Genomic DNA, 25,827 nt, shown 5'->3' on the forward strand with positions numbered 1-25,827 from the left:
AAGGAGTCTCCCACCCAGGAGCCAAACCACCCTCCCAGCCACGCCTGCTCCAACTGCTTTCAGTTCTGTTTCTTGGGCCGCGTGCTGAGGCCAGCTCCACAAATAAAAGCCATCACTTTTCTTTCTCTCTTTCTTTCTTTTTTTCTTTCTTTTTTTTTTTTTCTTTTCCAAAAAGAGAGGCAGCCACAAGATCTTCTAAAAGGCCGTGACATCACGGCCCAGGTGACCGCGGCCCAGCCAATGAGCCCAGGCCGTGAACAGGCTCCTCGCATCCTGTGAGCTGAGGTTGGGTTGACACTGGGAAGGCCTGGTCCCTCAACCACAGAACCACAAGGCCAGGCCCTCGCCGCCTCCAGGGCCCTGCGCGGGAGCTGGTTGGCTCCTGGTGCTCCCCACCCCCGGCCGCCCTCGTACCCACCGCAGCCTGGGCTCTGTCGAGGGTAAGCCTCATTCATTCATTCCCTGTGGCACTGGAGGGGCCTGCTCTGCTCTGTCAGCCTCGGAGCTCTTCCACCCTGGCTGCCGAAAGCCCCTTCCCGCCATCTAATGATACACTCTGCATTCGCTTCTGTTGAGAATTTGTGGCTAGACATTCCTGTGGGACCGGGAATCCAAATTCTTGGGTACAAACAGAAACTTACTTTCCTTGGGGATTTTTTTTCTCTCTCACTCACACACACTCTCGCGTTCTTTCCTTTTTTCTTTTTCGTAGCAGCAGGGGGGGAGAAGAGACAAAACAAAACAAAAAAACAACAAAAAGCAACACCCCCCCCTTTTTATTTTCAAAAGTAGCTGGGGGGAAAAAAATAAAACAACAGCCAACCAAGCGAATCCCAACTCAACCCCCGAAGGGCTGAAAATTCTCGCCTTCTTCAGAGCGGGGCATGGCATCGAACAGCATCTTCGACTCCTTCCCGACCTACTCGCCAACCTTCATCCGCGGTGAGTAACGATTGCCCAGGGCCGTGGGTGGGGAGCTGTGGCCAGGCCCCGGACCACGTCCCTCCACCGACCGCCCCGGCTGCCCTCAAGCGCACTGCCTAAATCTGCTGGCCTGTGAAAGCCTGAGGTGGGAAGAGGGGTTGGTGGCCTCTGTGGTCTCTTGGCGTGGAACATCGCTGTGGCACTTTTATCCTCCGCTGGTGGAGACAGTAAGCGGGGGAGGCGATGGATACTCCAAGACCTCAAGACCTCAAAGTGCAGCCCTCAGAGGGGCCAAGGGGAACTCTCAGGGACCCTTGGCTTCCTGCTTCGCTAACGGGGCCCCTAGGCCTGCAGCCCTAGCCCCTGTCCTGCCTGGGACTCCCCACCTGGGCTCAGGAGGTCACTGCTGGCAGCTTCTGGGGAGAGCTGTGGGATCCAGGGGTCTTCCTGAAGACCACCGCCCACATTTTGCGTGTAACTCCTGGGGTATCAGAAACAAAGGGAGGAGAAGGAAGCCACAGGCTTTTGTAGAAAACTGCGCAGAGCTGGGTTGCACTGAAGCTGGACCGGCACGGGGCTGGGGGACAGAACTTGAGAAAGTTCGTGGATTTGGCCACGGAAGAGGAAAAAGTGTTTCTGGGCAGGTTTTGCCTTTTTTGGTGGCTGCGGGGACGCATAGTTCTGGATTGTGTCTCCCAGCAAGGACAGGGAGTCTGGGATCCCCAACCTGGAGCCTCTAATGGGGCTGGGACTAATGGGGAGACTTCTCCTGCCTCTGTCTCGCATTTAGGGCTGATGCACCCTGGCCTCAGACACCCCCTGCTGCCTTCCTCCTCCCCAGCAGGAGCCCAGATGGGGCTGTGACACCTGAGACTGGGGATCAAGAGTCCCTGAGCTCAAGTCCCACGGCTCAGTGGCTTCCTTGCTGAGAGACCTTAGGAGGGGAGTTACTTAACCCCTCTGTGCCCCAAATAGAGTCCCCTCTGCTTGTAGAATTCTCATTGTCTGAGCCGAGGGTGGACTGTGTATAAGGGCAGTGCCTTCGGATGGTTCTTGCGGACTGGTTCGCCTCCAGAATAGAGGGGCTGCATAAGACTTAGAACTTCAGGGTTGGGGGCTGGTGCTGCCTTTCCTCAGCCGAGGCAGTCAGCAGAGAGGCAGAAGTGGGTCTGCTTGCCTGCCTGCCTGCCCTCCTGCCCATCGGCCTGCGCTGTCGCTGGTTGACCGAGTGATTCAGGGATGGTGCCTGGGCGGCAGGCTCGGGGCAGGGACCCAGGCACATTTGGGTGTTTGAGTCCGTAGGCTTCTGGGAAGGCTTGTCCGAGAGCGGGGCCTGTTCCTCTTCCCTGGTGAGGCTGAGAAAGGCTGTGCTGCTGCCGATGGGGACTGAGTCAGGGAGAGAAGGGGGCCTGCTGTGCCCTGAAGTGGGGGCACTCCCATCAAACCTAGCTTTGGCCAATGACAACGGGCAGCCCCGGGTCTGAGAGCCGAGAGCCGCGGCTACTTCCTCAGAGTTGCTGCTATTATAACATTGTTCCCTTTGTAGTCCTTGGAGCTAATTAAAGGCAGTTCTGTGGCAAGAAAATAAGAGTTTATAAAATCCATTTGCCGGGTCTTTGTAATCTGTATTTCTCCTTCCGTGCGCAAGATGGAGAAATGTAGGGTTTAAAACAAAGAAACCTTGGGAGACAGGGCTAGAGCCCCGGTCGGTCTGGGCTGGGTGCTGATCCTTGGAACCTGGGAGGTGGCTGGCCGTAGCACGAAGGGCACAATGGGAGAGGTGGCTTTGGCCCAACATGTCATGTATGTGCCCAGAGACAGGAGGCCACCAGGCATAATGGGCTGATCCTGGCCAGCAGTGGTACAGAAGGCACCTCGTAGGCTGGGGTCTGTGGGGAGGCTTGGAGTCTGGGGTCGGGGTTCAAGGGCCTTCCCTGTGCTTTCATGGAGACCTGTCTCCCCTCTTCAACCTTCTCTCTCCTGTCCAGTTCTGCTCACGACGTGCTCGCCGTGGGGGCCTGTCTCCCAAATCCCATCCCTGGAGGCTCACAGGGCTCTAGCTGCCAATTCCTTCCTCAAAGAGACCCAGCCCCAGGGTCCTATCTGCAGGGCGCCAACCCCATGCTGCCCCTTCAGGGCCCCTAACTTGCTCTGGGCCACCGACCCTTGGCAGTCTCAGGGAACCTTCAGCTTCCTCCTCGGAGTTGCGTTTTTAAACGCATAAGACAAAATCCAAAGGATTACAAAGGAAAAGAAAGCGACAGAAATACCGTTGTCAAACTCAGAAAGCAAGCTGGTGACATAGTGAGTGACTCGCTCTGTGCCTCTTCAAGAACTCACTGAGTGACAAGACCCCGCAGTGGGCCATGCAGTTGTGATGAGCATGAGCAATATTTCAGGTCATACCTGACAGCCCTGTGAGACCAGAGAGCACCTGTGATTTCCACTGGTGGAAAATCGCCGTGGAATACGATGCTAAATTTCAGCTAGAGGCTGGGAAAAGGAAAGACACCGTTATCTCTGGCCAGCGTCACAGAACCCCTAAATTACATGCCAGACAAAAACTCCAGGTCCATCCGGGTCTCACGTTCTCAGAATCGTTCTCTTATCGGGCTGTTCTCTCGTCCATAGGCTTTTAACAGAAGGGGAAGGGTCTCCCTTCGCCCCCCACTGCCTCCTCTTCCTCCTACCTGCGCCCGCCAAATGCCATCCCACCTCAGTCCCCGAGCAAAGTGTGATGGAGCCAGCGGGTTTTCTGAGATCACCACCCTGAGAGAGTTTTAAACACCCAATTCCCAGTTCCTACCTCAGGCTGCAGAGGAGTCCCCATTCCCACCTCAGGCTGCAGAGGAGTCCCCGCTCCTACCTCAGACTGCGGAATCAGAATCTTTAGGGTTTGGGCCTGGGCAGGTGTGGTTTTGAAAATCCCCCAAAGCGATTCTGATGTGCCTCTCAGGCAGGCCTGGGGACTGCTGCCAGGGGAGCCCAGTCCCCCACCTGGCTCTGCCGCCCGTGTGCTGTGGGACTGTGTCTGAGCCACTTGGCATCTCTGGGTCCCTGTTCTCTCATCAGTCAAAGGGCACAAGTGAGTTGCATTTGGTGCCTCCTATGTGTCTCTGTCTCCCCCACCTGACAACCCAGGGTGGTCCCTAGAATTATCACCAAGCTCCTACTACCTCAATTTCCCCATAGGCCAACAGAAGATGACTTCCCTTTTGTCTTCACTGGCAAAAACAGGCTGAGAATGAAGCATCCCCTCCATGCCCCTGCCTTCAGGCACCTGTACTCAGCCAGTGCCACCGTCTGCACAGGGGCCTTCGAGGCAGCAAGGGAGAGTTCCAGACCCCTGAAGAGTCCGACTGCTTGTGCACGACATTCCCACGACTCCCGCCGAGCCCTCTCCTCTCGGTTTCTCTGACTTAAAAGAGTAGGGCTATTCATTTTGTGCTAAGGGATACGAAACTTCCCTCAGTTCACTGTGGAGAGAAGGGGTGTGGGAGAAGGGTAGAGAGGCATTTGGTTTCCATCCTGCAGTAGAGACACGAGCAGGAGGTGAGAAGAAGGCAATGTTTACTCTCAAGGCTGGTGCATGGATGGTGGAATTCTAGAAGCTGGAATGGAAGGTGTGAGAGTGCACAGGGGCTCCCTGGGGTCTACTCCCAGGCAGGACAAGGGGGATTTATTTCCCCTGTGTGACAAATGGGGAAGCTGAGACCTAAGAGCTGTAATGCAGACACTCTGTGTGACTAGGGACAAGTCCCTTCCTCTGTCTGGGCCTCAGTTTCCCCATCTGACAATTATGGGCCAATGGCCCTGAGGACCCCTGAGTGCCCATGCACAGCTCCGTTGGGGGCCACACCTTCATTCTGAATCTGCCTCATGAGGCCCTCCTCTGCACCCCCTGGGGCACCCCCTCACACCAGGTCACCTTTGCTGAACCCTCACTCACAGCCCCACAGGCAAACGCTCACCCGGGACACTGGAGGTGGGCGCCCCTCCAGGGAGGGAAGCTGAGGAAATGGGCCCAAACTGCCACATGTAGGCTTTAAGGGGGCTCGGGGGGCAAAGGTGTTCATCCGTTCAGTCAGTCATTTCCCGAAAACTTATTGCGGTGTAGACTATCAAGATTCCAGCTCGGGCTTCAGAGCCAGGCTCTCCAGATCCAAGTCCTGACTCTGCCCTCTGCCCTCTGCCGTCACCTGCGTGAGTGACTTCACTTCTCTTTCTTTGGTTTCCTCATCTGTAGGGGTTACACCAACCTTGCAGAGCTACGGAGAGAATTAAAGGAGTGTGATGCCTGGCACAGAGTAGTTACTCAATAAGCGTTTTCCATTTGTTGAACACTATGAGCATGGCCATGTACTGGGAGCTTGGGAGAGACTGGGTCAGGATCTCCATCCTAAGAGCTCACCATCAGGTGGAGAAAAAGATGGGTCAACAGAAAATTGCCCTGGGCCTGGGGCATGATAAAGGTTTTACGGGAGAAGAACCAGGGATGTGAGTTCAAAGAGGGGTACTAGCCCAGCCTTGTGGAAGACAGAACAAGTCCTCTGGAGGGGTGACTTGGAAACTGGGTCCCTAAGGGTGAAGAGGTAACAAAGACAGGGAAAGGATGTTCCAGGCAGAAGGAAGGTCCTGGGCAAAGGTGTGGATGCAGGAAAGAATGAGCTGGCTTGGGAGCCACGGGGAGGGCTGGGAGCATGGTGTGGTTCTGGCCAAGGTCCCCCCAGCAGTGGTTGGAGTTGGCCGGCAGCTCCTCCCCTGAAGATGCCTGGGAGAAATGGAAAGTGGACTCTCGGGTATGAGGTGGGTCTGTGTGGAGGCAGGGGGTGGACAAAATGGCCGTGGGCAGGTCTGGCTGAGATGGTCTGACTCAGAGGTCACCGGACAGGGAGGAGGCTGCCCAGACCAGAGAGGTCAGTCACCATATCCTTTCCGAAGGTCCAGGAAGTTCCAATAACAGGGGACTCTCTGTTTTAGTACTGAAAGCCCCATGTCCCAGGAAACCCCTTCATCTCAGGCAACCCTGGACAGCTGGTCACCCTGAGCACATGTGTCCATGGGGCCTCCCCCTCCCCGCCATCCCTGGGAGAGGAACGGACTGACCGCTAGCCCTTCCGTGCCCACTATGGCGCTTGCCTGGCGCCACGTCTACTAGGTCCCTTTGACGGCGGCTTCTGAGGCTGCCCTGCACACACCCGTCTCCTCAGACCACCCTGCCTGTCCAAAGTGCCCCCCAGGCTGGAAAAGCATTCCTGGGAGCCCCCCACTGCCCACAGGGTCTAGGCAGGCATGAGCCGGCCCCACACAGCGGGACTGTGTGTCCAGGCCTTACCGCACCCACTCTGGCCGGCCGGAGGCCCCCGCAGCCCCACTGGTCATATAGAGGGCTCATTGACGCCTGGGCCTGGAGGTGGCCGCATCAAAGAGGAGGCTCCCTCGGTTACCTGGGGGGAGGAGGCCGGGCGACGGATAAGCAGAGCCTGAAAACCTGATCTTCCAGTGGGCTGTGAGAGGCAGGAGGGGAGTGGCGGCCTCTGACCCGAGCCTTGCCACTGAGCCAGTCTGGACTCCTCCATAGGTGGGGAAACTGAGGCCTGGGCTCTGGGTTCAGTGGAGCAGCCCCAACACCAGCTCTTATTGTCATCTCCTGGGGATGCCTCATCTGCAGACCCTTCCTCAAATCTGCCACCCAGAGTGTGTCCCCACCCCCTGTAGTTTGGGAATCTCACCCAGTCTTCCAGACTGAACCCAAATACGCCCTCTGCTAGGAGTCATTGCTGGGACACCTGCAGCCACTGGGGAGCCCTGTCCTCCTCTGAGCTTAAGTCCCTGGGCCAGCCCTGAGATTCAGCGAGTAATTCCCTACCTTGCCTGGTGGAAGAAAAGAGAGGGAAGGAAGGGAGGGAGGGAGGGAAGATTGCCTTTAGCCCTCAGTGGATCTACAGCCCAGGTCTTTGTCATCTGCCTTGAAATAGCACCTCCTGGAGCCCCTGGACACAGTGGGGATGGGAATCTTGGGCCTGGGGCTGGGAGTAGGACTCTGGTCTTGCCTTGAGAAGTCACAAGAACAAGGAATAGTGAATCAGTCCAAGAGCATGTCAGAGCCGGAAGGCAGAGAGTTCCCCTCCTCATTTCATAGATGAGAAAACTGAGGACTAAAGAGGCATGTGGTCTTGTAAAACGTCAAATTCAGCAGCAGAAAAACTGACTTTCCTTGCCTCTCCGGGGTCCAATCATCTGCTTTGCATACAGTTTAGGAGTCAGAACAATCTAGGTTTAAACTGCACGGTAGCTGGGTGACCCAATGTGTTAATTCGCCTCTTAAGGTCACAGTTTCCTCCTCTGTAAAATGGGCTAGTAACACTGACTTCAAAGGGTGGTTGGGAGGAGTGACTGTGGCCCTGCCCTGAGCCCTGCATGTGGCACCTGGTACAGAATGAGCAGTGGCCTGGCACAGGCCGGCCTCCTGATCGGCTCAGGCCTCTCCACACCAGCGTGATCCCCTGCCACTCAACAGATGTTTCCACATCTCACCCTCCTGCTCTCTCTCCAGCACCAAGCCCTGGTTTTTTCAGGGCTAGAGAGGTCTGAGCAGGCACAAGACTAGAGGGACTGTCAGACCCCTTGTCAATGGCTCCCGGGATAAAGGAAGGCACTCTTCGGAGAGGAAGCAATGTCAAATGCAGCTATAAGCCTCAGCTGCAGCCAGGCTCTGCCACTTCCTTGCTGTGTGGCCTTGGGAGAGGTGCCTCACCTCTCTGTGTTTCGTTTTCTCACCTGTAAAATGGAGAAAATGAATAGCACCCACCTCAAGGCTTGTTGGGTAGGTTTAATGAGATAGCATATATCATGTGCACAGCACAGGGCCTGGCACAGACAAGCCCTCACGGCATGCCAGAAATTACTAATATTTAATGTTCTTCCTCCTCTGCAAAAAACCTTCTGTCTAACTCTAAGCAGGATGTGGAAGGTGAGAAACCCTGGCCTGTCTTCTCAAGGCCCAGCTTCATGGCCGCCCCTTTGGGGAGCCTTCCCAGCCCTTCCCTTTCTCCCCTCCAGGCGCTGGGGGTGCTCTGCCACTGCTGCCCCTCACTCCTCACCCCACAGGGGTCCAAAGGGTGCTCTTGGGAGCAGGGGCAGGCTCAGAGGTGACATTCAGCCCTTGTCACTAAATGGATAGAGGAAAGAAAGAATGAATGGATGGATGGATGGACGGACGGATGGATGGATGGACGAATGAATGGGCTAACAATTGGTCAGCCTGAGAGGTTTCCAGCTTCTCCCTCACTTCCCCCTTCGCTGTCTGGCTTCTTCTTTGAAACACGTGTTGGCGCGAGCCTGAGCACTCCGGTCCAATCGGTGCAGGCAGTGTGAAGGTTTAGGTTCCTCTTTGGGGTTTTCTTTCGAGTCTGGGAAAAGTGTGTTTGGCAAAAGGTTCAGACTTACGTGTGGGTGGAAAGGGCAGACGCGTATAACTTATGATTTGAAGGGTGACCAAAGTCGGCCCCCCTCCAAACATCCTTCAACGTGGGACATGGTGACTGAGATTCCACCAGCACACGCAGTCCCTGTGGGGGTGGGGCTCTTGTAAATGTAGGTCCTTCCTGTCACGCACACCTGAGTGTCCACAGTCTGCCTGATTCCTTGGCCTTTGTTGAGAGGAGTTAAACGGCTGGAGCAGAGAAAGCAGAGGGCATCTGGGGGATTGAACACTTGGAGAGTGCAAAGGGAAAGGCAGACGGAGTGGAAAGGGGTGGGGAGGAAAGGAGGGGTCCATTTTGGTCATGCCCCTGTTCCCAAACCCAACTTGCCTGGGTGCCAGGGCTGAGGACCAGCACCTGTGGCTTGGCCTCCAGTGCTCCCTCCTCAAGCCTGAGCTCTGTCCCACTCCACCTCGGTGGGGAAAGCAGGGGCAGGAGGTGAGGCCTGCTGACACGCTTCCCCCAGCTCTTTGCACCCCTGTGTCTCGGGAAGAGGTGCTGGATCCAGGAGGGATGGAGAAAGGACCTCAAAGTCAGAAGTGATAAACAGCCCACGGAGAGAGCCTGGTGCCCCCACATCTCCCACAGAGCAGCTATATCCCTTCCCAGGGGGAGAGGAAGCCACCTCTGAGAACAAGGCCATCTCAGAAAAAAAAAAACTAGAGGGAAACACTGACATGTCGATAGTGGTTAATGCTGTATGGTGTGCCATTATGGCAGGCAACTTTTATTTTACATTCTTTTGATGACTGTGTATTTTCCAAACTTTTAATACTTATAAATTTAAGGGAAAACAATTTTTGTTTTCAAAGAAAGAAAGAGGAACAGGCAGCCCCACCCTCCCAGGAACGGGCAAGCTGAGGCCCCCGTCAGCCTGAGCTCCAGCCTGGGAATGGCCTGCTCCCACCCAGGCGAGGCCCTGCTGGCCGCCCTGCTCTCTGTTCTTCTTCCCAAATCACTGTGTCTGTCGCCTGCCTCCTTGGCTCTGCCTGTCGGGCTGTGGAGCAGGGTCCACCCTGGGCTGCAGAGAGCCATGCATACAATAGGTGTTCAGGAAATGCTTGTGACCTGAGGTGTGGTCCCAATCTGCAGACAGTTTCCCTGGAGAGGTGGGCCTAGGTCCCCAGCAGACTTAGGATGTGAGGTGGGCGAATTGGTTGTTGCTGATTCATTCAATGAACATTTATTGAGCATCTGCTGCATGCGAGCACTGTTCTGGGCACTGGGGATGCAGAAGTGAACACCATGGACAAAGACGCCTTCTCCCTGGGGGCCGACATTCCAGTGATGTGTGGAGAGAGACTGCCTCAGGAACCATCCTCCCCACAGTGTTTTTCAGTGTCGCAGCTTTCCATTTATAGATGGGGAAACTGACACTCAGAGAGGAAGCAGCCCTTGCCTGAACTTCCACAGCCAGAGAGTTGCAGATGCTGTTCTAAGCTCCAGGGCCTCGAGATTGAGCCCAGACCTTAGCCCACCCAGCCCTACTAAGGTAGGCTCTCTCTTCTGGCCACCCACACCCCTCTGGCTTAGGTCCTTCCTACCTGTGTAGAATCTTGGCCTCCTGGGACTTCTATAAATGCTCCGGATTCCCCATTACATCCTCATCACAGCTCCGTGTGCTGGGCGTCATCACCTCCATTGTGGAAATGAAAACAGACTCAGGCAGATGGTGGGACTTGCTGCAACTGATGTTTAAGAAGAGGAAAGAGGACCTTGAGTCATCCTGTGGTCTGTCTGACATCAAACCAGCCCATCAAACTCTCCCCTCTGCCTGGAAGGTGTCTTCTCTTCCTTGGCCTGAGGGCACCACCTCTGTGGAGCCCTCCCTGATACCTCTAGGTGAAGTGATTCATATCCTCCTCTACGCAACCACAGCATCTTCAGGCCCTTCTCAGATACTTCCTGAAGGCTTCCTAGAAAGGGTGGAATCTGAGATGGGTCTAGAAAGGGCAGATCTGGGAAGGAAGGAACCTTGCTGGTACAAGCAGAGTGAGCAGCATGGGCAAAGGAAGAAGGACCACACAAAAGGATTACATGGAGATGGAAGGATTATGGGTCCTGTGGAGGGCTTGAGGGAGAGAAGACTGGTGAGGAAGGTGGGCCAGGCCTGGGGTTGGTCATGGCTTCAGGACAAGGGGGTCCGGGACTGAACTGAGCTGGGCCGTGATGTGGGGCAAAGCATCCCATGATGCACAGGGCGGTTCTCTGAAATAGGCCAGTGTAGACAAGGCCTTGAGGGTAGGTACGTGTGTGAACAGAGACCACAGGGGCCTCCCGCACCCGCTCACAAGCCCTATTTTTGTCAGTCTCTAGACACACATCTGAGCAGCCGAAATGCACTTGCTCTCAGGCACTTAGAGGGCTCCGTGGATGGCCACGTCCGTGGTCGGACGAGGACAAGGGCGAAGGCTCAGAGCAGTCGAAGGGAAACCTGTGCTGGGGAGAATCCCAGGGCTAGTGACGTTGGCATGATTTTCAGGGCACGGTGCAAAATGAAAATACAGGATCCCTTGTTCAAAAATCAGTGAGAATTTCAGGACAGCAACCACAGAACATGAAACTGAGCGTGAGGCCCTTCTAAGCAAGGGACCGTGTGCAACTGCACAGGCCTGAAAATAAACCTCTGTCTGCCTTTCCTTCCTTCCTTGGCCTTGTGTGGGCTTCCATCCTTCACGAGTCCACAGTTTTAAAATAATAATAATAAGTGGAGCCTTGGGTGAGAGCATAACTTGAAGATTTTAGAACCAGTAAGAACATTAGGGAAAACATGAATCCAACCAACGTCCCCACCTTGTCTGCATTTTATGTTGTAGAACACCTGAAGGATCTAAGAAATTTAAAAATAAACTCGGTAATCTCAACACCCAGAAAAAACCGCTATCATTCGGTGTATTTCCTTCCAGTCTATTTTTACCCCATGTCTTGTTTTTGCCTCTGTGGGTCTCTTTCCTCCACGTGTGAGGCCACGCAGATATGTCTGAGAACTTCAACAAGAATATCAATAGGTTAGGCATGGCGGCTCCCGCCTGTAATCCCAACACTTTGGGAGGCTGAGGCAGGAGGATTGCTTGAGCTCAAGAGGTGAAGGCTGCAGTGAACTATGATCGTACCACTGCACTCTAGCCTGGGTGACAGAGCGAGACCTAGTCTCAAAAAAAAAAAAAAAAAAACACCCCACATTAACAACATTAACAGTCATTAGAGGTTGAACATCCCTTACCCAAGATGGTTTGGACCAGAAGCATTCGAATTTAGGATTTCTGATTTTGTCGGATTTGGGAATAGTTGCATTATACTTCAATCCAAAATCCAAAATTCTCCGATGAGTATTTCTTTTGAGTGCCATGGTGGCCCTAAAAAAGTTTTGGATTTTGGAGCATTTCAGATTTCAGATTTTTGAATTAGGGGTAATCAACCTGTATAGGTGTTAGGATATGTCTAGGAAGAAACTAGAACAGCACCGTCCCATAGGATTTTCTGTGATGATGGTAATGTCCCCTGTCTGTGCTGCCCAACACAGTAGCCTCCTGCTGCAGGTGAATACTGACTACTTGAAATGTGGCTACTGTAACTGAGGAACTGAACTTTTTATCTGATTTCATTTTAATTATTTTCATTCAAATAGCATTTAAATATTTTCATTTAAAAGCTAATGGCTACTTTGTAGGGCTCTACAGATCTGTGGGTTTTTTTTTTTTCATTTTTCAACCCAAAATGTTTGAAAAGTTTTATACATAACAAGCATGTACTGCTTTAGTAATCAAAAGAAAGGTACTAAAAATTTTAAGTTTTTAAAGCATTCGATGCTACCGGAAAAAAAAATGTACTTTAGATTTTTCAAAGCCTATGATGGGGGAAGATTGATCCTGTTAGAATAAGATCTATTTTTACTTTTCCAATCAACGTACAGAAGAACGAATGTGGGGTTTAGAATCAGAAGCTGTGGGTTTGTCTACCGGATCTGCCACTTACTGGCTGTGTGGCCACTTAACCTTTGTGAACCTCAATTTCCTCATCTGTATGATGGGGATATTGATGCTAGTGACCTCTCCAGGCCGCTGTGGGGACTGAATCAGACAAGGAAGGTGAGAACAGGAGGAACGGCCTAGCGATGCTGCGCATGACTGGGGATGATTTCAGTAGGGGTGGAACGGCTCATCCCTGCGAGGGGGTGTTCCTCACGGCTCTGACTCCCCTCGCCATTTCCTAGAAACCAGGAAATGAGGGTGGCTTCTCCCAACGTGTGTTCAGACGTTATCAGGTGGTGAGCAGAAATAATGGAGCTCTGTGGTCAAACAAGGTTGGGATTGGTTGTTTCAAACAATATTCGAAGGTGTTTTGCTGCAGGACTTGTCAGAGCCTTTGATATGCTAATGGCTACCTTGTTGGGCCATGGAGATCTAAAAGAGTGTATGCTCAACTGTTTATTGAGTTATCTCTTGGGGTGAGATGATGCATCTGGAAGGGGCTGGTGTGTGCAAAGTCCACTTTGGGGAAAGCTGCTCTAGAGAGAGCTGTTGAATCCACCATGGGCTACAAGCACTGTGGGGGCGGGGAAATTACCTTTTCAAGGACCTAGGAAATTGTATCGAAACTTCAAAGGAAAATTTGCTGGATCCTAAATGCAAAAGAGAAAAGTACAACATTGAAATGAATAAATTCGTAATTGACTGTCTAGAAAATATAAATCATGACTCAACTCTTAAATAGTTCCATTAGCGGTAAACATTTACATAGCTCTTAACTCTATGCCAGCCACTGTCTAAGTGCTTTACATTTCTCTGTTCATTTTGTTTTTATATGTATTTGAGACAGGGTCTGACTCTGTCATCCAGGCTGGAGCGCGGTGGCATAATCTTGGCTCACCAAAGTCTCTGCCTCCCAGGCTCAAGTGATATACCTTAGCTCATTTAATTCTCACACCCCTGTAAGACAAAAGTTCTTATGAGGCCCATTTTATAGATGAGAAAACAGAAGCCCCGAGAGATTAAGGCATCTGCTCAGATCCCCCACACCCAGGCAGCCTGCATCCGGAGCCTGTGTGGCTCGCCAAAGCACAGTAGCCATGAATTAATTAATGGACGTTTCCTCAGGTCAAGGAACATCCTTGGTCTTCTCTCAGCCCCTTTCTGGTAAGAGCTGGTGGTGCCCCCATGAGCTTGGTTCCCACGTCCTCCACCCACACCTAGAGAGGCTGGAGCGACTCAAGGGGTGAAGGGAAGCCAGGCAGAACCAGTTCCACCACTTTCTTACTGGGTGAGTCATTGCCTCCTCTGGGCTTCAGTTTCCTCATCTGAGAAATGGACCAGTAATCGTTTGTGGAACAGAGAGGGGAGATTCATAGAATTCAGTGCATGGCCCATGCAGAAGGTACCTGAGGTGTGGTGGTCCTCTCCTCGCTCAGTGCATAGTTAGAGAAACTGAGGCACAGAGAGAGAGGGACAGGGCCAAAGCTGAGCTCAGAGAGCACCCTAGGGAGCCAGGCCAGAACCCCATGCAGGGAAAGTGTTTCTTTCTCTCTCTGTCTCAGCAGGCGCCCATGCTGCCTTTTTTTTTTTTTTTTTTTTTTTTTTTTTTTTTGACAGAGTCTCGCTCTGTTGCCAGACTGGAGTGCAGTGGCACGATCTTGGCTTATAGCAACCTCTGACTCCCTGGTTCAAGCGATTCTCCTGCCTCAGCCTCCCGAGTAGCTGGGATTACAGGCACGCGCCACCATGCCCAGCAATTTTTGTATTTTTAGTAGAGATGGGGTTTCACCATGTTATCCAGGAGGGTCTCGATCTCCCGGTCTCGTGATCCGCCCGCCTCCGCCTCCCAAAGTGATGGGATTACAAGCGTGAGCCACCGCGCCCGGCCTATGCTGCCCTTCTTACGGCAGCACATCAAGCACTTTGGCGGGGACCTCTGGGTTCCTCTCCCTTAGGCTCCTCAGCTCTCCTGGGGCCCTTCCACCTACCGCAGGTCTGCCTGATCCAGGCTCATGCCCAGGCCTACTGCCCAGGCATGGTGCAGATGTGCCCTGGCATTCCCTTGTCAGGTGCCCTCTTCTGAGCGAGGGGCAGGCACACAGGCATGGCCCTGTTCATGCCCCCCTGTGCTTGTCCAGGTACCCCAGATACTCCAAGCAGAGGGAGGCACTCCACATCTCTCTACTCCAAGAACAGAGATCCACCCCATGCCCAGCCACCTATGAGACTGCTATGTTCCAGGGCTACCTGCCCACCCCCCACCCCCTGCATTTGAATTTAATGCTCAGCAGTTGCCACATTGAAATGCTGGATCATTTTCGCTCTGAATTAGTGTGTTGTAAGTGAAGTCTGATGGGCTAATGCGGCATGCCTGGGGACTTGGAGCCCGGGTCCAGTCTGCCTCTTGCTGCCTCCAGGGATAGGTCCTCAGCAGCCCGATACCCTGCACTGCCGCCCTCCACTGAGGCAGGCGTGGGGAGGAGAGGGCCATGGAATCTGCACACCAAGTTTTGGGGTGGCCCCTGAGCATCTGTGAGGGTCTGCCCTCTCTGCACAAGTCTCCCCAGGTCCAAGGATGTGTGACATTGAATAGCAAATAAAAAACATCGTGGGTTGAGAGTCCACAGAAGAAAGGAAAAACTTTTTTTCCTGCATTTTGAAAAGGGGTCCTGTATTTTCTTTTTGCACTGGGTCCTATAAAGTAGGTAAATGGTCCTGCCTGAGGATTGGGGAGACACGCAGGGCCCCCAGAAATACAGTGAAGGCACGGTGCGAGCTCAGATGAGGCCTGCCCTGTTGAGTTTCTGCAAGTGAGAAGAGGGAGCAACAGCTCCTGGGGTCTCCTGGGGTTCCAGGGCCCAGGCAAAAAGAGGAGGCTGCAGTGTGAGGACTCCAGGACATGGAAGCCCCGCCCACAGGTACCCTGAGCTCAGCTATGCGGACCCCTCCTGGGGAGACCCCATGCGCTGAGCTGAGGTCCACCCTTCTGCCAAGCAGGGTGCCAAGGGCCAAGGCCAAAACCCCACTCCAGAGAGTCCTGGCCCAGAGCGGCAGGCCGGAGGTGGCAGGCGGGCTCCCGATGGCCTCCCTGGCCCTGGCCGTGTGGATGATAGGCCGGGTGAGGTGGGCTCCTGGCCTCGGCTTTCACACATGTCATGGGGAGTGAAAAACTCACAGAGGCCACTGCGGAGTGCAGGAGGCCGGGTCCCAGTTCAGTCAGTGATGAGGGCCAGTGGGGGTCGGTGACAACTTGGACTAGAAATCAAACTGTGGTCAAGGTTGGGACTCAGCTTGTGGCCCTTTGGGGAGTCAGGTTGGGGCCTCTCTCTGTCTCGTTCACATCCGCCAAGTCCTCAGTGCGGGTGCTGGGTCGGGTCTGAGTCACAGGAGGTACTCAGTAAACGCTCCTGGAGGAATGAATAACTGGGGGTCCGCTCAGAGAGGGCATGGCTGGAGTGCAGCCCCGGGCGCTGGGGACGATCTGCGTTTTCCATTTAGCCAGACTTGGATTCAAATCTTGACTCTGCTGCTTACACCCTGAGGGGGATATTTAACCTCCTTTTTGCTGTTTCTTCATCCGTACAATGGGGAGAATGACAGTACCTCCCTCTCAGGTTTTTAGAGAATTCACTGAGAAAAACCTGCAGTGCTCAGCTCCACAGCTGCCCATGGGAAACGCCCGAGTATGTGGGAATGAATGTGATCGTATCGAGAAGACCTGCAGACCCCCATCCCTCAAAGACACTCACAGTGTTCACTGTGGTTATAAGACTGCAGGCTTTAACATTTTTTAAATGTGTTTTCTGTATTTTCCAAGATTTTCCATTGTGCTCATATTATTTGTATCACAGGGGCAAGCGGCAGGGGGCAGGGTGGGGGGCTCAATTAATGTGATTAATTGACAATATTGTTTAAATAGACAATAATAAGAGGAGGCCAGGCAGAGTTGGTTCCCCCCAAGCATTCACTGGGGTCCCAGCTTCCCAGAGGCCCTGACAGCATTTGGGCCTTGTGGCCTCCCCACATGTACCCTTGTCCTGGATATGCCCCTCCCCCACATGCATGCCTGCCCTGCATTAACCCCCACAATGCACCCGTGCCATGCACTAACCCTTCTCTCCATGCACCTCTGTCTTGCAGGCACCCCCACATGCACCCCTGTTCTGCATATGGCCCTCCCCCACGTGCACCCCGTACTGCTCATGGCCCTCCCCCACGTGCACCCCTGTACTGCTCATGGCCCTCCCCCACATGCACCCCTGTACTGCTCATGGCCCTCCCCCACATGCACCCCTGTACTGCTCATGGCCCTCCCCCACATGCACCCCTGTCCTGCATGTACCCCTCCCTTGCATGTGCCCACCTTCAGGTCAGACCAGCACCAGCTGAGGGTTTCCGGTAAGACCTGCGGGTGTGCTGGGGCCTCTGTCACAGGCAGTCCCAGCTCAGCAACCAAAGTCTGGCCCTGCCACCATGTCAGGCCTCCCGCCCTGTGTGCCCACCCCCACCATGTGCGTGTGAACACACAGCACCCTCACACAAGCATACACACACTTCACAGGCCGCACCTGCTGCAACAGACACAGACTTTTCAGGAACTCCTTCTGGGGGGACCAAGGGCCACCTGGTGGCGTGGTCGAAGGGAGGCTGCAGCGGGAGGCTGCTTAACTCCTACCCACGCTGCTCTTCCCATCTCTGGCCAGGAAATCCTTCTTCTTCCTGGGGGTCCCCAGACACCTGTCATGAGCTCCTGTCCACTGGGTTGATGCTTCCGGAGTGCTGAGGCCTCCAGGAATCCAGGACTGATATGACAGAGTCAGGGCCCCAGCTCAGAAGGAGGTTTCCCAGCTGGGAGAAGCCCCAGTGATGTCTGGAGGGTCCCATTTATCTGACAGATGGGGAAACTGAGCCTGGGAGAGGGTGGGGCCTCCCCAGGTCACCCCAGGAAGAAAGGCAGAAGCGGCAGAGGCAGCCTCACCCGGTGGAAGCACACAGCAGAAAGGGCAGAGGAAGCCAGTCGTGGTCAAACTTCTCTGGGCTCTGGGTCCCTCGCTTGTCAGGCAGGGGCCACTCAGGCCATGCCAAGCGCTGGCTGTGATCTGCGGGGAGCTCCAGAAATACTCAGGGAGCTCCAGGTGAAGCCCACACAGCTCTGTGGGTTGTGGGGAAAGGAGGATGCAAACAGGGAGCATCCCCAGGGGCCTAGGTTAACCCCCTGCAATCATTTCTGTCCTCTTCTTCCTGTGGGGTTAGTTAAAAAATAGCCACCCATCTGCTGGGGTGGGGTGGGCCAGCCTCCATCTGGGGCTGTCAGGTCCCTCCCAGCTCAGCCTTGGGCAAAGACCTGCCCACTCCAAACCCTCAAAGACCAGGTTTGGCTGCCTGTGGTGAGCTGGTCCATCTGGCAGGGTTCTCTCTCCCTTTGACTCAGCACTGAGTATCTGCACCCACTGTGCTCAGAGCCGCCACAGGCCTAGGAGGCCGTCTCTGAATCCCTGCTCTCCCATTTCACAGACGGAGAGGGTGAGCAGCAGAGGCCTCCCAGGGCACATATGGAGTCAAAACAGGGACAGGACCTGGCTGCCCAGCTTTTAGGCCAAAGCTTGTCCTTGCTTCTGGGTAGTGTTGGGACTGCGCCCCATTGGGTAGCAAGCAGCCGGTGTACTGGGGCAGCGCCTTTGCACCCCCAGGTGACAAGGCCTAGGGCCCACAGCTCTCTGGAGCACCCTCAGTGTTCTCACCTGTAAGATGGGAGACAGCCATCCCTAGCTTCAGGGTTACCGTGAAGACACACAGAGACGCAGAGGGTCTGGCACGTGGTGAGCTCCGTGGGTTAATCATTGACAAGTCTGATGTCTACACAGGCCTGAGGTCCAGAGCACCCTCAGACCACAGTGACCTCTGTGGCTGTTCTGGTTGGAACTAAGCATCTGGGCCTTAGACCTTAGACCATAACGTGGAGAAATAGCTGAGGAAATGGCTGCTTTCAGCATTGGATGGAACCGGTGAGGCCTCGGGCGTAGACAGGGCTTTTCTCTGGAGGAGGTGGAATATTGCCCCCTGGCTTTCTGCCGAGCTGAGAAGTCCAGGCGGCCGGTGGGAGTGGGGCTGGAGAGCAGCTGTGGGGAGGATATGGGGCGGTGTCCAGAGCCTCTCAGTGTCTATACTGGGCTCAGCAACCCCTGTCCCAGAATCTGTCCTAAGGAAGGAACCAGGGATGCAGCCAAGACATTCACGCAGGGTGTTCCCTGACAGAAATCCGGAAACCCCCTAAACAGCCCATCACAAGGGAATTATGGCGGTGCATGAGTGGGGGGGGGATGGCCTTTCCACACCCTGGCCCCCCCAGGCCTGTCCAGCAGCCACTTGTCCCCTGCCATCAGGGAGGCTTTAAGAAAACAGGAGAACACACATACACACATGTTGGGGGATTTCAAAAGCAGGTTTAAAGGACCCCATACTGTATGTTCCCAACACTCTAAAAGAAAGGAAGGAGCGAAGGGAGGGAGGGCGGAGAAGAGCAGCAGCAGTTAAATCTATACATACAGTAAGGAGAGCAGAAGGCAGAACACTCAGTGGGAACCATTGTTCTGGGTGGCAGGATTATGGATGGTTTTAATTTTCTTCTTCATAATTTTATTATTTTCCAATTTTTCTTTAATGAATGTGTATTATTTTTATAATCAGAAAAAAATGTGTTTTGTTTTAAGGAATGGGGGGGTTCAAGATTGTTCTTCCCCTTTTATAGACTCTGAAACTGAGGCCCAGAGTGGAAACAAATAGCATTGGTTCATTCACTCAGCCATTCATTCACTCACTCATTCGTTCATTCATTCATTCATTCTCAAATGCTTCTGGGAACCCCCCTAAACCCAGACTCAGTTTGAAGCCCCATGCCAAAGAGCTGAAAGGGGCCCATCTCCGTACTCAGGGAGGTCACAGTCAGGCAATGTAAAGGACACAACAGCAAGTCCTTACAATGCATTCAGACAAGGGGTCATTGTGGGGAGGGGAAAGAGAGGGGGCCAAGTCCTCCTGGGAGTTTTAGAGATGGTCTCACAAAGAGGGAGAAGTAGGACAGGGCTTTGATGCACGAGGAGCAGTTGGGCAGTCAGAGAATGGGGAAGCACATACCCTGAAAAGGAACCGGGGGCTGTTAGACAGAGAGGATCCACGGTGTTCAGGGGAATGGGTGGGGAGATAACATTAGAACATTCAATGAGCCAAGTTTGCCAAAGGCCTGGAATTGCCTGGCTCTGCTGCTCGATGGTTATGTGACTTTGAACAAGCTACTAAGCCTCCTGGGCCTCAGTTTCCTCATCTGGAAAATGGGCTAACCACTTCATTGGGTTATTGCAAGAACCGAGTGAGTTAATAAATGTAAAGCACTCAGCCCGGGTCTGGCATATTGAAGCAGCTATGAAACTGCTTTTACTATTTGCTATGATTTACATTTTACCCTGTAGGCATTCTGGGAGCCAAAGAGGGTTTTTAAGCTAGAAGTTAGTGTGAATTCATTTGCTTATCTATTTCACTCATTCAATAGACATTTATTGAGATCCTAATACGTACCCAGGAATGGTTTTATGTGCTGGGGATGAATTTGCCAGATAAAATACAAGACTCCTAAATTTCAGATAAACAACAAATAATTGCAACATTTGGGGCAACTTTACACTAAAAAGGTGTTCATTATTTATCTGAAATTCAATTTAACTGGCTGTTTTATATTTCCATTTGTTAAATCTGACAACTCTACCTGCAAATGTAACACCAAGCAAGCAAAAAATCTCTGCCCTCCTGCAGGTGACCTTCTGTGAGAGAAAAGAGACAATTCATAAGTCAAGCTATTGTGTATCAGGCGCTAATAAATGTGCTGAGGAACTGTCAATCAAGGAAGGGAGAGACATTCGTTTCCTATGCCTGCCGTCATAAATTAACCCACTTTTAGTGTCTAAAAAAAAAAAAAAAACCACGCATTTATAATCTTACAGTTCCAGGGATCAGAAATTCTCTGAGTCTCCCTTGGCCAAGATCAAGGTCAGGGCAGGCTGTGTTCCTTGCTGGAGGCTCTGGTGGAAAATTCGTTTCCTTGTCTTGTCCAGCTCCTAAAGGCTGCCTGCTTTCCATGGCTCATAGCCCCTCCCTCCACCTTCAAAGCCCACAGCTTTGGGCCACGTTTTTCCCATGCTGCCATCTCTCCGGTTCCCTAATCAGTTTCCATGCCCCATCTCCCTCTGACTGTCCTTTTCTGCCTCCCTATTCCATGTGTGAGATCACATGGGGCCCACCTGGGGAATCCAGGATAATCTCCCATCTTAAAGTTTTTATCCTTCATCATATCTGCAAAGTCCCTTTTGCCATATAAGGTAACATAGCCGCAGGTTTGGGAATTAGAATGTGGACATCTCTGGGGCCATTATTCCGTCTACCACAGGAGACCAGAGAAGGCCTCTTGGAGGAGGCAGCAGGGACCTGAATGAAGTGGGGAGCTGAGCCAGGCAGACAGAATGGGAAGGGCTTTCCAGGTAAAGGGCAGCATAGGCAAAGGCCCTGCAGTGGAGTATCATGGGCATATTTGAGGGCAGGGTGGCTGGAGCAGGGTGAGGGAGGGGCAGAGTGGAAGGAGATGAGGTCAGAGAGGTGGAGGGTGGCAGGTCATGTAGAATCCCATCAAGGCTGGCTGGAAGGGGAGAATCCGCTCCCTCCTGCTCCTCAACTGCCCCCAAGCTCTGCCCCGCAAGTACCACCCTGTCCTGCTAAGCTGACACGCATTCCACGAGTACTCACGTTTTAATAAGAAACTATGTAAATCCCCAAGGGCTAAGTCGCTAATGTTTAGGGCCAGCGATGGACAGTAAAGAAGATATTTTATGGCAGGGAGAGGCACAGTCTCACCTCCCACAACACCAGGGAACTGGTGATCTTCCCTAACATCAAAGGCCAAACTCCTCTTAGAAGAGTTTGCAAGATGAGAAGGAAGAGGCTTTCCCTGCAACATGAGGGATCCAGGTTAGATGTTTAAAAGAACTTCCTGTGTGCTAGCAGAAAACTGTCAGGGTTGGTAGCATCTGGGAGCCTAGCTCCTGGCTGAGGACCCTGCCCTCAGGAGCCTGACATTCAGGGACCAGCAGAGGTCCCACGATGACCTGAGGGAAGAATGAGTCCTGATCTTGGACTCCCCTGGGCCCCAGCGCATCACATCCCCTCTCCAGACCTGTTTTTCCGACACAAGGGGATTGGCCTCAAAGATCTTCGAGGGCCCTCCCAGCACTGGCCAGCTGTTCCAGGGTTCTTATTTCCTAAGACAAAAACCTGGTAGCTGTATGTTTGACGGGCTACTTAACCTTGCCGAGCCTCAGTTTCCCCATCTGTAAGTGGGGATGATCATAGAATCCCCGTCTTAGGACGGAGCGAGGATGAAAGAGTTAAGCTGTGTGAGTTCTCAGAACCGTGCCTGGCACAGTGAGCCCTCCATCACTGGGAGCTACTGCGATGAAGATTCTAACATCCTCAGGGTCTCGGAGCCTCAAGTCCATGACCCTGTCTCCAGGAGCCTCACATTTGCTGGCTGTGGGATTCAGAGTCTCCAGACACCCCCCTCCACCCCACTGCCAGCATGCTCCCAAAGCCCTGGTCTCCCCCACGTGCTGGGTGGCATGCCTGCCCCACAACCACATGAAAAGCCATTCCCCCAGGGTGTCCCCACACCTGGGAAAACCGGCAGTCTGCCCGGCGCTGGCCCCGCCTGGTGGCTGGAACACCGGGCAAGATCAATGACGCCCGGCTCAGCTCCCAGTGCTGCCACCTTGTTCCAATCAGGGCTGGGCGCCTTCCGCTCCGGACCCCCGCCCAGTCCTGAGCCGCTGCCCCCTCCTAGACCCTACCCAGCTGCCCACGTTTCCAGCCCTGTGACCTCTCAGGAGCGGTGCCCACAGACTGGCTCCACAGTGGCTGCAGCCTGCCTGGACTTGGGTGGTTAAATAACATGCCGGGCAATGGGCAGGCTCCGAGGAGCACCAGGCTGGGAGGCGGGAGCCGGGGTCAGGTCCTGGCATTAGGATACCACTTGATGCTGCCCCCCCCACTCTAGCCTCAGTTTCCTCAACTGCATGTCAGGCTACTTAGACTCACCCCATCTGGCTCTCAGGGCTGTCGTGCGGGGAGCAATAGAGAGAAAGGGCAGTAAGAGTTTTAGGAACTGGGGATACTGGAAGTGCAGAGGAGTGGGAAGAAGGCAGGTGGGTAAAGACAGTTCCACTGTACAGTGGGCCCTCTTACCAGCCCCCTTCTCCCTTCCTGGGTCCCTCTCAACCCCCTGGTCTCAGCTTGGATGTCACCTGCTCCGACAGACCTTCCCTGACCACCCTGTCTAAAGTACTGGCACCGAGCCCCTCTCCCCCCATCCACCCAGTCACCCTCTATGACTTTACCCCCATCTGTTTCCTTGAGTGTCCCAAGACACTATCAAATATTGGCGTGCTTACTTATTTGCCTCCTTGTCTGTCTTCTGTCTGACCTGCTGGAATCAAAGCCCCAAGAAGCTCCATGGCTTTCTTGTCCATTGCTTGTATCCCCAGCACCTAAAGTAGCCCCTGGAACATAGTAGGTGCCTGATAAGTGTGTGTTGACTGCTTGAATCTAGTGCCAACTCTTTTTCCTCTGTTTCTTACTTCTCTTTTTCCTTCCCATCTCATCTCTCCCCTCATCTAAGCTCAGAGCTGCTAAGGGCAGGACTGGGAACCATTTCCCCGGGGGACACGGATGGGGGCAGGTGCAAGCCCAGGCCTCCGCAAGCTAAAAGGGCCTTCAGATCATCCAGCCACCCTGGATTTCACTAAGGCTCAGAGGTGAGGCAGCGAGAGGGACCCCGACCCCAGGTCTGAGGACATTCAGTGGGCTTCTGGAAGCCCACTCATGTGATAAATGTCACATTCCTGCCAGTAGAAACTTACGCCAACAGCAAATGACAGAGTGCCCAGTGTCTGAGCCTGTCACCTGGACTTGCCAGGCAGGGAGTCCAAAGCCTGCTCTAGCTCTGTTTGGCTGTACCCACAGCCTCAGCACCTCCCCAGCAGCCACGACCCTGTAAGGAGGCAGGGACTCAGCTCATCACAGGGGGCTGGCATCACTCTGGGAGCAGATCTCCTAGGCAGCATCCTCCAGCCCCAGCCAACCACCCTGCTGGCCTTTGGTCCCTTGGGATCAGCTGTGGACCCTGGAGCCACCATTCTGTGTTTTGTTTCCATGAAGTCTGAGCTCCCCACACACAGCCAGGCCAGGAAACACAATCTGGGATCAGGCTGCTGAGGTTCAAGGCTCAGCTCTGATACTCACCTGGAGTATGAACTTGAACACGTTCCTGACCTTGCTATGCCTCAGTTTTCCTACTGTTATAATGGGGGTGATGATAAATGTACCTAATACAAAAGTGGCTCTGGGGATTCAACAGCGTGTGTCAGTGTACATAACATTAGTTACTATAATCGAGGGGCCTGGCCCCTGGGGTGAGGTTGCTGCACAACTTTGGCGTTGACAGAGCTGGTTCGAATCCCAGCTCTGCTGCTTCCTACGTAGGTGCAAGGGACTTCCTTGCCTGTAAAGTGGGCCCACTAACACATACCTGGAGGGCGACTGGCGGCCATGAGGAGTGCTCGGGGAGCGTGCTCAGCAGGGGCTGTTACCTAGAAGTGCTTACCTAGGTGGGAGCTGCCATGATGAGGACAGCTGCACAGGCCTGTAGAGATTCAGCTGAGAGTGTGATGGTACACAGGACCCTCCGGATGAAACAGTGATTTGGCTGAGAATAAACACAGCCCAGCTTTGCTGCTTCATGAATAATTGTACAACATTATGCACATTTGAGCATACTGTCCATTTTTTTCAGGGGTTTGGGCAGGGGGACTTTTTCTATTTTTTATCTTTTGCTGTCCTTTAAAAATATTTTTAAACATGTAAAATACACGTACAGAAGAATGTATAAAATATAAGTATTGTTTAAAGAAGAGTAACACAGCAGACATCTGTCTACCTACCACCTGGCTTTAAAAAACAAAGCACTAATGAGACCTCAGGGCTCCCACCAGTGTCCCCTCCCTGACTGCATCCCTCTCCCTACTCATCATGGATGGCAAGGGGTGGGGACCACTCTCCTGAATTTTTTTTTTTTTTTTTTTTGGTAGATACAGAGTCTCACTTTGTTGCCCAGGCTGCTCTCGAACTCCAGTCCTCAAGTGATCCTCCCACCTCACCCTTCCAAGTAGCTGGGATTACAGACACAAGTTACCACGCCTAGCTGTGATTTTTGTATTAACCATTCTCTTGCTTGTCTGTCTGCTTTTTGCCTTCAATGTCATTTTCTATTTATAAGAGCAGAAATTCTGGGACGACCTGAAAGGCCAGCAATAGGGGATGTGACTTGCTGGAGCTCTTGGAAATAATTTGTTCTCCCCATTTCACAGATGAGGAAACTGAGGTTTGGAGAGGGCCAAGGTCATGCAGATGGCAAGGTGGGAACCCAGAGCTGGTATGCTCTGAATCACGGATGACTGGCTTAGAAATGGAGCTCTGCAGTCGCTCTCTCATTTGTTCAATATGTGTTTGCTATGAGCTGAGCGTTTGAGACACTAGTATCTGGTCTGTTCCATCCAACACTTGAACTCTCTCCATAATATCCTGGTCTTACCTTGAATACCTCCCAAAATGGAGAGCTCTCTACCTCTGAGGGGATGTGTTTCTATTCCGAGCCAGCTCTCAATACTTCTATTCCTGGTATGGAGCCCCCAGCATCCATGTGGTCCCTGCCACCTGGGAGCTCTTCATAGATCTGCCAGAGAAGCTCTTACCCCCAAGCCTGCTGTCCTCCAGGACAAAGTCTCCAGTTGCTTTAATAGTTCATCATGTGACACGGTTTCAGTGCTCTTCCCCATGCTGAGGTCCCTGAGGGTGTCACATGGCCCTAACAGAGGGGGCTCAGAATGAAGCTCAGAGAGGCCATGTGTTGGCCTAGGGCATCTCAACCTAAACCCAAACTGAGGTCTCTGGGCCCCTAGGCTAGTGCCCTGCCCTTCCACCCATGCCCCCGTGGGGCACCCTAGCTGCAACCCTCCCACTAATCCCCTCCCACTGCCTTTCTCTGGGCCGGGAGGACAAGCTCTCCTCGTCCCCATCAAACAATGAGGCAGCGGGTTAAGCTCAGATGCTGAGGAATGGTTCAGAAGCCCCGGGGGGGCAAACCACCCAGAAAGTCTGTACCTCTGAATTGAGGAGAAGCAGAAACTTCCACAGCCAGGGTTCAACTCCTCCAAGAGCCGATCTGCAGAACAAATCCAAAGCTCTAAGCCCTGACTCCACGCCTGCCTCTGTGTGTAAAGATTTGTCCACACAAAGGTCTGTTGTTTACACAATTGTGATGTGGGTTTCTGCCCGTGTGTGTGTCCACACCACTC

General features: G+C 53.2%; 1 protein-coding gene and 1 long non-coding RNA gene across 2 annotated transcripts in view; one reads left to right on the forward strand and one right to left on the reverse strand.

Moving 5' to 3' along the window:
• The first annotated feature begins 451 nt into the window (after positions 1-451).
• LOC105494458 (RUNX family transcription factor 3) overlaps positions 452-25,827 on the forward strand; it is a 66,382-nt gene continuing 41,006 nt past the window's right edge. The window contains exon 1 of the mRNA XM_024796778.2: positions 452-942. Within this exon, the coding sequence (XP_024652546.1) occupies positions 885-942 (58 nt within the window). The 5' untranslated portion in view covers positions 452-884. The remainder of the gene's footprint in view (positions 943-25,827) is intronic.
• On the reverse strand, positions 9,287-12,994 carry LOC139363767 (uncharacterized). The gene is made up of 3 exons (XR_011624680.1): positions 12,975-12,994; positions 9,953-10,096; positions 9,287-9,674 (listed from the first exon to the last, which is right to left on the reverse strand). It is a non-coding gene; the product is annotated as an uncharacterized lncRNA (long non-coding RNA).

The sequence above is a fragment of the Macaca nemestrina genome, chromosome 1 (genome assembly GCF_043159975.1).
Source record: "Macaca nemestrina isolate mMacNem1 chromosome 1, mMacNem.hap1, whole genome shotgun sequence".
Taxonomy (NCBI): Eukaryota; Metazoa; Chordata; class Mammalia; order Primates; family Cercopithecidae; genus Macaca; species Macaca nemestrina.